Source organism: Limulus polyphemus, unplaced genomic scaffold (assembly GCF_000517525.1).
Source record: "Limulus polyphemus unplaced genomic scaffold, Limulus_polyphemus-2.1.2 Scaffold887, whole genome shotgun sequence".
Lineage (NCBI taxonomy): Eukaryota > Metazoa > Arthropoda > Merostomata > Xiphosura > Limulidae > Limulus > Limulus polyphemus.
Window position 1 is genome coordinate 237,605 of NW_013666497.1, and position 14,483 is coordinate 252,087.

The following is a 14,483-nucleotide window of genomic DNA, read 5'->3' on the forward strand; positions in this document are numbered from 1 at the left end:
TCTTTGCCAGGAACATCGACATGATTCGAAGGAACAAACATAGCGGAACATTAAAGGGAGCACATCTGCGTGGGAAAGGATAGTTTAGCAATATGATCTTAAACAGAAATCAGAATCACTCAATCCCACGATGGAAAGTGGGCAAGTGAGGATGTGTCCCATGGTGTAGAGTGGCTAGGGTGTGACAGACTGTACTTGGTAAGTCAACTACATCCAAAACCTCACTTGCTGGGTACCGACATCATCGCTAGGGTAGGATGAGGATCATAGATAACTGAAACAAAAGAAATTTAGCAACTTTCTTGATTATGTGTTATGTGAACTGCACATACCTTGAATTGTTGACAAATTTTGAAAAATTTATATTAAGATTATAAGGTACATAAACATATGGTATTTTTATATATCACAACAGCACAAAATGCTGGAAACAAAGTATTTCATGTAAAATTTGCAAAAAATAAAAAAGGCGGAATTGAATAGATTTCATTCAAATGAGGAGACTGATCACCAATATTCATTTAGTAAAGACTTTTCTTCTGCACATTAGTTATCTTTATCCTATTATAGAAAAGCCTCTGAAGAATAAAAAGCCAACTGGAAATATTATCCAGATATATTTTAGAAAACAAGCACTCTTTTTGCTGAAAAAATTTCACTTTTAACTTAGAAACTGAATATGTTGACCATAATATAGTGTAATGAAACTTGTGCATATTAAACACAGTTAACTTCAGGAAGCTGTGTAATAATATTATTATTAAAGGAACTTTTTTTTTGGTATATTTTTTATGGTGTTTCTATGAGACACATTTCACTCTGCGTGAATTATTAGCAATAAATTAGAATGATTAAATACTATCTACATAAGAGATAATAAATGAAATTTACTTAAAGTCAATTTAATTTTTTTAACAATTAGACACTGTGGTAATCTATTTTTCATTATATTTTCCCTCACCCCAGATTTGAACTCAGGACTTGTTACTGTGGGCAAGTGCTCTATCAACTGAGCTAGTGTTTGCTAGTAGGTCACATGATAATAACTCAAATTACTACATTCTTCCCACCTCACAAGCAAAAACTATCCTCAGGCCTAATTTCAGGGTTATGGGGCAGTCACTAGTTGGTGCACCAATGTGTTAATATTTCTATTTTTTTCCACAATATATTTCCTTGCCTTGGGTTTGAAATGGAGACCTGTCACACTCCAGGTGAGTAATAACTGAGCTAAAGGGTTAACACTCTGGCACTCTTTGGTAAGTCACTTTTTTAACAACTCAAACTACCAAAAACATTGTGACACTAAACTTCTGCTGAAGTGAATTTCATCTATCACCTCTATTATCTTGTGTGAAAAAAAATAAAATTATAATATATTTATATGAAGTTTTTTTCTTCTAATTTTATTTCAGTTTCAGTAATTAATTATTGACTATAGTAATTTAACAGTCACATGTATGTTAAATGAGTCAGAAAATTCTTCATAGTTAATGAAGTTACACTTTAATATTAATTCATTAGTTATTGCTAATTGCTTTTTATATAATATTTAGTGACATAAGATGTATTTTTATTAATATGAAATAATATGTTTCTCTTAGAAATAGAGCATATCGTATGTAATTTGTCTTGATGGACAAGTCTGTGTCGTGCTTTCTTGTGTATATAATTATACGTTTGACTTTGTATGGAAATTAGTCCAATCACGCCATAGTTGCCAATATAGCTGTGTACCTAAATAATAATCATAAAGTAATTTTTACTCTATGTATAGTGATAATAAATCATGCAGTATTAAGGTAATATGCATTTATTTCCATTATATATCATTTCTTGCAGCTTTAAACAGAGATAATTTCATTTTACTGACTTCTAACGAGATGTTTTATGGCAACATCATGTTATCGGATGTCCTTGAGGTAATAATTGATGTTCAAGTATGGTTAAAACATGTTAGTGTAAGCTACACATTTTACTTTTAAAAGTTATGTATTAGTTTTATTATTTTTCATGTAACTGCCTTGTTTTTTTTATTTTCTAAGCAGCAGTTCAGTCTTCTGTAGAAATTACATTATAAAAGCAAACATTGATTAGTAATATATATATGTCAGGGGTGTAGGTGGGGGTGTCAGAAAACCACCCCAGTATTCTGAAATATCTAAAAGTTCCTCTGTCTTCTGATTTGATTTTTTAAATAAATGCTTGATTTTGATGTAAATCACATTTTTTTTTTTTCGTAAAAAAAAAAAAGAACTCCTCCACTCTGTAGTGCTGGCTACACCCCTATATTTGTTTTAAAGAAGAATTACAGTTCAAAGAATTATTACAAATAAATTTTATGTTGACTTTATCAACAAAGCCCCATTATTAACTTTAAATCTCAAAAGGAACATCAGATGCAGAAGTATTTTAAAAAGCTATTTGCCTGTGATAGGTGGAAGTGCATTACTCCTTACAAGGTCCATATATTTATTTTCTGGTTGTATGTTGTAAAGTTATTTCAAAAATTCTCCAATGTGTGCAAGGACAGTTTTTTCAAAATATTTTACAATTATCACAACCATAATTTTGTATCATAAGAAGGCGTTTAAAAATAAGTAAGTTTAAAATTAATTTTCAATGATCTAATTTTTGATTGAAGTGGTTCCCTTCTTTTGTTACAAAAAATGTCCAACAAATGAAGATGCACTATTACAACATGAGGTTTCTATATGGTAAATGTATATCAATTTCATTTAGAATATGTTTAAAAGATAATAAAATGTGCATAGTAAATTGACAAAGTTCAGGATTTTCACATATGATCTGCTTTTACTTTTTTCCTACTTCAGGCTTGTTGTAAAGCCAACAATTAATTTCAACTTTAAAACTAATAAGCTCTAAACTCACACTCTGGTCAAAAAGTGCATTAACTTTCTCTTGCCCCTGAAGACACATGCCCCATTCATAATGATGTATTATGTACCGATATTTGATTTTGTATTTTGCAGTACATTATCTTCTAATTATGGTCTATGTTAAATGGCTCATATTGTTATTTTCAGTGTTAAAGGCTTTCTGTTAGTGTCTGTATGCTCTCATTGGTATATTAAAGGGTTTTATATGTAGTTCCAGTGTTAAATGTAATGTATTTCCTTGATAAAGGGGATTTTTGTCATGTTTATTTATGAAAGGTATTTATGTGTTCAAGGTTTGTGATAGTTTACAAACTCTTTAACAGTGATTAACATGAAACAAAACAGTTGGAGTACACATTCAGTCATGCATATTAAAGTAACCCTTCACAAAAGTAAAATATAAAATCATATTAAATACTATTCATTTATAAAATATAGCAGACACATATACTAAGAACTCTTAATAAAATTAACATGAAGTAGAAAACTAATAAAACCCTCTTGCATTAAATAAAATAAAACATAATTCACCATACAGGACAAACATTTACAAACTATATGCATTTTTACACATGGGATCTCAATATATAGAAATATAACACAGGTGAAATATTACAATATTTAGTAAAAATATGCCTTTCAAAGTGACTGCAATCCTTCATTAACAAAATAGAACCCCTTTAACAGTAAATCGTACAAAAGGCATGCCATTCAACATAGATAACTGTAGTACTGTTTCAAAATACAAAAGTACATATTAAAAAAGAGAGCCTTTGAACACTGAGCTAGTATGACTGATGCTGTAAACATATGACAGAGAAACAAAAATTTTTATCATAAATTAAAGATATATGAAAAGACAACAAGCTGAATATAGCAAGGCCTTCTAAAATTAATATCATTATACATTAAATATAAAAATGACTTAAAAAAGACCAGTTCACAATACTTATAAAAAATATAACTACCTTTAATAGCAAGAAAGTTAAAGTTTGTTTTTGATAAAACACTCACAGATGAAAAAAGAGTTTACTAATTTTCTTTTATTATTTTTTAAATGAATTTCATTACATCTTCATTATTAAAAATAAAGGAAAAGCACACAATATGTGGCACTCACGTGGTGGTACTCTTCAGTTTGCAGACAATGCCTTCATAAGTTATCCTGCTAGGTGAAGATCCAATATCATGGTTATGGTTTGGGTGGAACTATTGGTTTCCTAGATTCTATGGTAAAACTGTCAGCAGTATCAGATAAAATCAGTTTACTGGAGGATCCTACAAGCAGAAAACCCTCCTTCACAGGTTGAGAGTCAGTTCCATTCAGGCCATTTGCATTGAAAATATAACAAACTGATACTATAAAACTAAAAGTAACAAACCTCTCAATATTGCAAAGGTCATATAATTGTCTGTTTAATTTACCTTTGGAATACCATAGTTTGCAGTGATCACTGACACTTTACTGATCTTTAGTAGATGGAAGTAACTTAGGAACGAGTTTATTCACATACTGAAACCATGCCAATACACAAAGTGGTTTTTAAGATATATGAGAATTATTATACAACCGCTAATCTATATTATTGTTCTTTCCAAACATTTATTTCAACCTTGAATAGAGACCATGTAAAAAAAGGTCTTTAGTTTTGAAGTATATTTTCATTTAAAGTATTTTTTTGAAATCAGAAGATAGTTTTGGTGCAATTAGACCTAAATTGTAAATTAGCAAGTAAAGTTTTTTCATGCGAATGTCAGTTTGTAATGATTCCTTCAAGTGGATACCTAATGGATCTGTATTTTATAACATATATATTTAGTAAGCATAAACAAACACCATGCTAAAACCTAACACTTCTTTTTTGCTCTTTGCCTTGAACTGCACATGAGTTATACAATTACTATCTAGATATAGCAGTAAACCAAATACATAACAATAGATTCCTCTTTTTGTTTGCATTTGAGAGTTTCTCTAAAATTAATTGTAGATATATATACATATCTTGCAGAAACTTTTTTAAGTTCTTGAAATCAAATGAACATACATCATTACTGACACATTAAATCCATCACATTCACTTTGACTAACAGTTTTAAAAGGATATAGATATAAATAATTTGGTTACAAAATCTTGTACATATATGGAAATTAACAAGGGATTCAACTTGGGTTGAATAGTATCACTACATGTCATTAACGCTTATCACAATTATAGCAGTATGTATTTTCTCAAATGTATAATACCTCAGCCTAGGCTTAAATAAAATTTGTACAATTTTTTTAAAATGTGTACTTTGAAGTAACTGATTGTTAAATTACTCTCTTTAAATTTAACCTGTCATTCACCATCCATTGTGCCCATAGAAAAAAATCTGTAATTTTATAAGAAGTCATGTTATAATTAATATCAACAAAATATATTAAGTACCAAATTTCATATGGAACCAGAATGAAATTGTAATTAGCTTTTCAAGAAACATTATAAAAGCATCAAAGAAAAACTACAGTAATCACAGAAAACTAAATTTTTTATATATTTACTTTCTCTGATAGGTTAGAAGTCTTATCTTATTTCTTGATAATAAAATAATTAAGACATGTTGCCTTAAACAGATGTTACTTACACATGATATTTGAAGTTGTAGTTATCAATTAATGCAAGTAAACACAACAACTACGTAAATCTAACATATGCAGTTGTTAAATAATATATAGAAAATAACATACAACTCTCAGGATTCATCTTGGGGGGGGGGGGGAGATAACTCCCCATCATCATCATATCTTTTAAGAAACTATAACAAATGCAAATTATTATAAAAACTGGCTTTTCTTGCCATGAATTTAAAAATTCACCATAATATTTCTGTCGTTTAGTTTCAGGGCAATATTTAATGTAAAAGAATAAATTACATATTGCAGAAATTCAGCAATCTGCACATATAATGATAATGTAATGTTAAATATTTTGTTTAAATGTAGACAAGAGCAAAAAAAGAAGTCAAGTAAATACAATAGAAAACATGTAAAACGATAAGTTATATAATGAAAGTATCTGACATTTAATAGAATATCATGGCAGTCAACTTTTACTGCAATGAAATACAACAGATACATATAATTAACAAGCATGATTGTAAAGTGTTTATGGAAAATGAAATACAATGCCCCAAAAAAATTGTTTGTAGAATAGTAGGACTTGTGGGTGAACACCACATTATCTTAGTATTTGATGAACAAATATAGAAAATGCAAATTTCATGATATGTCAAATACTCAAGGTTACTTGCATTTTTATTATTAGGTTTTCTTTTTCAAGATGTAATCACTTCTAGTTTATGCTAAATACAATTCAAATATTTGTAAATAAATTGTTCTTACAAATAATTTCTTCCTACAGTATGTGGTTGAACATTTATAATATACCATTCATGAAATAGCAAGTTATCTGTTAAACCAAAGCTTTTAGGTCATTACTATATCTATTGTTTTTGAATACCACATGTACTTTTTCCACACACTATTTCAAGTAAGTATTACTTACTGCTTGCAACTTTTTGGTAAGAGCATATGATAAATTATACTTTTTTTGCTAGAAATTTTAGATAATTTTATTTTCCCTTGTTTAAAAGTCAATTTCTTCATTTTACATGGTTTCTTGATTTTTTTTTAGATTGGAAGATGGGTGAAAACATCATCAGATGCAATCTTGTGGATGAATCCTCTTCAATGGCTTTTTGTACTAGAATATGAAAATGGTTCTATTACTAAGAACCAATATCCATGGAAATCTGAATTTCTGAGTGCTATGTATTCAACATACCACTGTCCAGTAAGTGAGTTGTTGTTTTTTCTTAACTAGTGATAACTACATTAATAAAGCAGATATATATATACCACAAAAGCAAATCACCAATGACAGCGTTTAGTTCATCAGACAAGTACTGTGATATTTTTTGTTGTTGTTTACTAAATGTATTACCAAAATATATAATAAAACACATACTTAGTGGCCACTGATAATACTCATGTTTCTTGTGTTGTCTAAATCTAACATAAAGATAGATTTTGTTATAATAGTGAGAGCATAAAATTTTGTCAATTTTTATAGCTGTTCAAAAATTGATTTCAGCACTGTCTGTAGACTGTCACCTTTCTTCATTATTTGACGGTAGTGTGATAGTTGAGAGCATACCCATTTCATTTCCATTAATTAATGATAAAATTGAATCTTTTCATACTGTGGTTTTTAGAAGCTTACTCATTTTTATTCTATTTCCCTGTAATTACAGTTTACTTTGAGTTTATCACAGTCTGATGTTCTTTTGTATTATTATGTTGATGACCTTATGCAATTTTCATGAATATTTTGTAAGGATATAACACCAATTAACTTAAAGGTTTGAAGAGTGGTAGGGTAATGTGCTGAATAGTTGCTATTTTTTTATTTCTACTTGCTGGATCAACTTGTTGGTTCTCATGTAATTTCAATACCGACAAGACATTGTTCTTCAGGATAGCTAATATCATTTTTCAAAACCATGGTCGCAGCAAACTAAGAAGTCATTTGTTGCAGCTGTGCAAGTTATATACAATGTATTGTTGTATAAACTGGAACTGAATTTTGTAATGTGAATATGGCGTAACAATTACATTGGCTATCCATCAGTTTCTCTTTAGACATCTATTTTCAGCATCATAACTAGAGTTCTGAACAGCATATTGTAATCAAACTTCACAAGTTACTTACCATATTGGATTGGGGAAGGATCCTACTAATATTGGGGTTAAAAACTTAATGTCATCATTTAAAAAATATCTATACAAAAATTTGGTTTCTGTGCAAAAGAAAAATAAACCACACACAAACATGCCAAAGCAGAAAAAAACTAACTGTCAATGGGGATCAGTCATTCTATTGATAGATATTTGTTTGTTTAATATTTGGATGAAAATTTATTGAATATCAAAGTATAACTCATTAAACCTCAGTATTTTACAATTAGTTATTTTAAAGTATGTCTTACTTTTTTTAAATATTGTAGCCAAGGCCGAGTTTAAAAAAAAGTTTAGCATCCGAAGTTTTTGACAAAACGAAGGAAGAGGCCTTTTTTGTGACCCCTTTTAAAGAAAGTTTGCACCCTTTTTTCATGATTGTTGTTTGTTTTCAAAGGGTCCATGTCAAACAGAAGTCTTCTTTGTTTAATTTTTTAATCAAAATGTTACAGAATTTATGACAAATAAAGAAAAAGGGCAAAGTGAATCAACTGTGTTCACCTCTGTTGGATATACAAGACTGTTTGGTTTAAGAGTTATTATTGAGTTTATTTAGTGATTTAAAATGTAATGATTATTAAATTTCATAATAAATGTGTTAAAAGCTATAGTTATGACAAGTTTCATTACAAGTTGTATGTCGTGTATGCAGTTTGAGTGTTGTATTAGGCATTTGTAATATTGTTGACATCATCTTAATCAAAGCTTCTAAATTTTTCTCCTTATGTGAATACTGTTGTCACTAGAGGGCTAGATATTTCTGTCTCATGTTATAAATACATGCAGATGCAGAGTCAAGAAGAAGTTAAAGTAAGTTAGTGAAAATAGAAGTGAAAAAAAGTGAAGTTTGACTGCATGATTGTCAGTTTAGCCATTTCTAAAGTAAAAGTTTCACAGTTCGTATTGTAACAACAGAGATAGAGAAAAAGAATTTGTCTTGTCAATTGCGTTCTAAAGTAATTGAACCAGCCTGTGTGGACTTTTGATGTAAAAGAGAATTATTTAAAGCTCTGGATACAATTGTGGTAACCCACAGGGTAATGAAAGTGAACTTATCACTGATTGTATTGTGATAACAGAGGCCAAATGGCCTAATGAGTAAACATCAAGTAGATACCAATTTTTTAAGATATTAAATGTAATAATTTATGTTTCCATATATTTCTAGTTCTTGCATTTCATCCACAACATCAGTTCCCACATCTATTATCTTGAAGTTGATGAAGAAGTGATTTTTAAGGTTCAGCTAGTTTATAAACAGCAAGACACCAACAGTATTCAGGTAAGGTTACAAATAAATTAACTGTTGGGTTTCTATTTTGTTTCAATGACAGCAAGCTTGCCAGTCATGATTTAAACATAAAATGACAGACATTTAATGTCATCCACTCAGTAGGGTATTTTAATTACCCATCAGAGGTTTGCAACTTCAGAGGTAAAGAAGTGGGATGTATAATTCAAATACTACATTTCATGAATCCAGAGTTAGAAGTAAAAAACATCACACTAGGCTTAAAGAGTTCTGAACTTCCAGATGTGTTTGTTCACATTCTTGTACTTTTTTAAGATCTAAACTTAATTCAAAAAATAAGAATATAGGTTTTGTATTTTTTAAAAAGTAGACCTCCCAGGAAAATCTTTTAAATGCCTATAAAAATTGTATTTTCATGCTCATTCTTTATTTCCTTTATTTTTGCACAAAATAGGCCAAAAAACCTATAAATTTGGAGATAAACCTATATTTTTAACTTTACACACTACTGAAAAACTTTTATTACTGTATTTATGATCTTACAATAATTTTCAAAAACAGATCCATGGAAATATAACAGTTTTAACAGAATTTTGATGTGGGGGGAATACTTCAGATTTCATTATCAGCCTTATCAGAACGTACATGGTAAAATCTTCAGCCATCACACAACAAAATAATTGATTTCTTCACAGAAACTTTACAGATATGTACAGAAATTCACATTAATTATTAGTCAAAGGTAAATTATATATTTGTATTTAGATATATTTTAGCTTATAAAACCCCTATTTGCCCTTTAAAAAACTATTTTTGCCATAGTTGGGATAAAACCTTTCATATGTAATTCCACTGTAGAATATACAACTAAACTTCACAGAAGTGTAAACTATATTCAGCAGTCTTAATGTTCAACATTAAATATAACTTTAAAGATATCTTTCATAACTGCTACAAACATATTTATACATTTGTTCTCCTCGTGCAGCATATGAAGTTACATAATTTGGGTACTACATTAAAACCTTCTGTTTTCCAGTTTGCATTATATTCTTTAAAAATATCAAAGTTTGTTTCATATTTAATAAATAAATTGAAAATTAAAGTTTTGTTGACCATTAACCAACTTGATAAAACATTTACATAAACATGACAAGGACCGTGTTTCAGTGTATAAAATCCTAACCAATTACTGAGAACACATCACTACTGTCTGCTGGGTTCCATACTTGTGTACGTACATTTTTTATTATTTAAAAAAAATCAACAGTTACAATAAATTTATCACCTTAGAGAAAAAAAAAAGCATAATATCTTTATGTTTATTGATTATTTTATTTTAGAGAACTAATTTCAGAGTTATGTTGAATCAATATTTTTCTGCCTGTTTATATGTGAAAAAACACTTCTAAAATTAAGTTTGGTGGCTATTTATCACACATACCAACATTTGTATGATTAATGTGGAGCATATTCCACCAGTTCCAACTTTATAATCCTCATTATTAAAGTTGTTGTGACAACATCATGCATCAAGACGTTCACTACCATCCTACAATAGAAACCTCTTTCAGTATGTTTTATTGTAGTTTTGGAGTTTAAAATAATAAGATATAACCTGTACTTTAAAGTAAGATCTCTATACAGAAAAACAATTATTAGTATGTGAAGATATTCTTTTGAAGAATTGAAAAATAATATGAGCATGAAAAAATATGTAAATTTTGTATTAGTTTATTTTTTTCTGTACATGTCAGATGACAAAACAAGGTGCTAGTTTTCTTATTATTGATGTTGAAGAAGACCGAGCATTATTCCCATATCAGAAGATTACATCTAAGGTATGTTGTCCAAAATTATAAGTGCTAGATGCAGGAAATGATTCAGCACTAAATTAATGGTACTTATATAAGTTGAATTTATTTCTTGTCTGCGTACTGATATTAAAGTAAGAATCAACTGACATATGAATTGCAGAAATAGAGTAAGTTGTATCCAATATAACCATTATCAACCTAAACATTGGTTTTAATTTTATATATTTGATGATACTGAAGGAATAAGTGACCAGTTTTGGTGGAAAGTGATCTCATATTTAAAACTTAAAAAGTTGTATATGAATCTAATATACTTTTACTTCTAAAATATTATGAGATTGTTTTGCAAAATAACTTTGTTTAAATTGATGTTTTATTGGAATTTGTTTTTCTTGCTGTGATATATAAACATTTGAAATATTTTCTACCTTCTTATTCTAATGTAGTATTTTTTACGAATTTGTTTGTGATTCTTGTATGTGCAGTTTTCACGTAACATGTGTTCAAGAAAGTCGTTAAGTTGATTTTGTTCTGGCTGCCTTTGTTCTTTTGTCATTCTCTGGAGATAACACCTGTTCTGCTCATGGGAATTATGGCTGTGATGCTGCATGTTGTGTTAGAAAGTAGACAGCAGTATCCTCCAGTAGGAGGTAATATGATATCTTGAGGTTAGAACCTCCCTTATATTTGAAAGAGACTGACTAGTCATGTGGTAGCACTAGTTACTTTTGGTAAATCCATTGTTACCTGTTAAGTAAGAAACATTGAATTTAAACATTCAGGTACATGATCTTGAAGAAGTCTGTTGAAATAGGTGTAACAGTTCTGATTCAGTAAAAATGATAGTCCATCATTTAAGCAAGTACACATACTGAATTTGTTTCTTTCCTTATAATAAATATTATGTTTTTTATTTGATTTTTCGTAATCTGATAAGATTCACTACTTATATATAAATTAATTAAATTTAGGCTAGTTATGTTTAGTTTTTCTGAGGTAGTATTTAATTTTTTTAATATTTGTTTTTAAATCTTTAACTATAAGCATACCTCTTTTAAACAGTTCCAATCTCATATTTCAAATATGGAACTAGAGTTTTCCCAGCACACAACAGATTGTACCTTGTGTGATTTTTCGATAATGAGCACAGTTGCTTATAGCTAGACTAATATTTAGCTGTTAATTAGTTATTAATTGATAGAATATGAATATAACTAAACAATAGTTTAAAGTGGAGTTAGATTCCTCAGACATTGGTCATTGTAATGTTTCTCCTTTTCTCTAATCCATCACTTCAAATCATGTTCATATTATTGTGATTTATTATTAATGTTAATTTGTGACAATGATGCATGATGGAGAGAATAAAATAGTTATGGAAAGTACAATTCTTTGAACAAACTAGGTGTTGATGTGATTGGTAATCAATAAGCCTGTAGCCTGGATACTATGAACAGTTTGGATACTGCAAACACAGTTAAATTATTACCACCATGTGAGTAAAATCATAGAATTGTTGATATATGAGAGAGAAAGACTAGAGAGATTCTGGACCTGCTTTCCGTTGTGATACCTTAAGTTTTCTCCTTCTGGATTTTATTGGGCAAACTTTCTGCACTTTATTTTATTTCTTTTGTAAATCATTTAGTTTCCTATGTCTTCAAACTTCAATAGTGTGCAGTCTTAGTAACAGATTAAGTATAAATTGTTGAACAGTTCTCTGTCTGTTTCATTCACCCCCCATCCTTCAAGAAAGTTATTTTTATGGCCTGATTTTGCAGTTGGAGTGAATTTGTTTTAAAGCAGAATTAGATAAGGTTAAGGTAAACTGCAGTATTAAGCTATGACTGATTTAATCAGAGAGTTAGTAAAGTGAAAATGATTTGTATTATTAGTGAAATTTGTAAACTTCTTCATTCATTTATTTTGTTGGCTAAGTATGGTTAAGATCAAAAATCTAATCACAATGCTATATCCACTATTCCTATCATAAGATGGTAAACAAAACACGTAGGATCAAAAACAGTTTGATAAGTAACATTCTAATAAGTCTGATGAAACCTTAGTGTTTTCAACATGTAGATCTGTCTTCTTCAGGGATAACGAAAGACTGGTGAAATTGAGTGTATAGTGTGAAAATAAACAGAAAAGCAGGAAGTAACTCTGATTGGCTGGAATCAAGCTATTCCAGATTTTCTTTTAATAATTTATGGGAAAGTTTTTATGATAAAAGTACATGTGATTTTTTATTATTACTGCAGATCTTTTGAACTGTTATATGATTTTGAAAGCCAACAAGTGCGAGCCTATTGAACATTTAAAAACTTTTTTATTACCTCCTCCCTTATGTATGATCTGATCAGTGACAAAATAAAAACTACATGAAACTGAAGGGAGAATGTTTCAAAATGTATCCTGTATTTTCCTCAGCTTTGCATTCATCTGCTGTAACAACATTATATGCCATAAAATATAAACCTTTGCTATTTAACAATTGGAAAACACACGTATTTCCATTTCAAAGCAACTTACAGAAATTTAAAAGTGCTAAGATATTTGTTAATATGGATATTTTTATTTTAAAAGTGGAAGTGCAAAATTTATTAGATTTTATTTTATTTCATTTATAGATTTTCAGGTTTAAACACATTCACCATTGGACTCATGTTGGGTGAGTTTTCTTTTGTGAACTTTTTAAAGTTGTAACATAACATTTTTCTTAGCAAATCTGTCACGTTCTGACTAAACTCTGCAAGCTAATAAATGAATTTCCTATAAACATGAGATCCCAAGTTTATTTTCTGTCAAGTTATAGTAAGTAAGTGTTAATCAAAATAAAAATAGATCTTGTTTTCTACAAAACAGTTATACAGACACATGAAATTATAGACAATTAAAATCAGTGCTTGACAATCAAACATACATTTTATAATGTTTACATCTCTTAAAGATATTCCTCGTTGAGAGGAATAGTGGCGCATAGGTAAACTACTCCTGAATAACAAGAGGTTTGAAGATTTGGCTCGATGAAATGTTAATGTGAGAACAGGTGCAGAAGAGAAGAAACAAAGAAGTGTCATGAATATAACTAAGCACTTTTTATTTCACATGCAATTATGTTACAAGGCTGAAAGATACAGTTAAAGAAAAGTAAAACAATGTAAAGATTGAAGAAAGTTAGATAACTTACATGACCAGAAGAATGGATAGATAAAAGATTAATACTTGGATGAAACTTCACTGGTAAGTCTTGATTCTCTCAAGAAGTTGTGACATGCTCTACTCATAGCCCAGAATGAATCACTTTTGAAAGGCAGCAAAATTGTAGTCACACTCTCTCCACAGCTGATTAATAAGAAAACATGCACTGAAATATGGAAGTATCTTTGTTCCATGTGACAGTCCCATACATATAATCATGAAGGAAACATTCCAATTATCCAAGAAATGGTAGCAAAGTTCATTAAATGTACAAGCTACAAAAACTCCTCAGACTAAAATTGTATACATGATTTCAGCCAAATTTAGTGTTCCAAAATCAGAAATTAGAAAAATTTAATTAACAATTTTGTAAATATGGAATACACATACACAATATGGGAGTAAGATATGAAATATCTGTATGCTACAATATATTGTTTGTTTGTTTTTAATTTTGCGCAAAGCTACACGAGGGCTATCTGCGCTAGCCGTCCCTAATTTAGCAGTGTAAGACTAGAGGGAAGGCAGCTAGTCAT

General features: G+C 29.4%; 1 protein-coding gene across 1 annotated transcript in view; it reads left to right on the forward strand.

Moving 5' to 3' along the window:
• LOC111086161 overlaps positions 1–14,483 on the forward strand; it is a 106,953-nt gene that overhangs the window by 74,079 nt on the left and 18,391 nt on the right. The window contains exons 19-23 of the mRNA XM_022387872.1: positions 1,843–1,922; positions 6,575–6,733; positions 8,846–8,959; positions 10,687–10,770; positions 13,377–13,417. Coding sequence (XP_022243580.1) covers positions 1,843–1,922; positions 6,575–6,733; positions 8,846–8,959; positions 10,687–10,770; positions 13,377–13,417 — 478 coding nt within the window. The remainder of the gene's footprint in view (positions 1–1,842; positions 1,923–6,574; positions 6,734–8,845; positions 8,960–10,686; positions 10,771–13,376; positions 13,418–14,483) is intronic.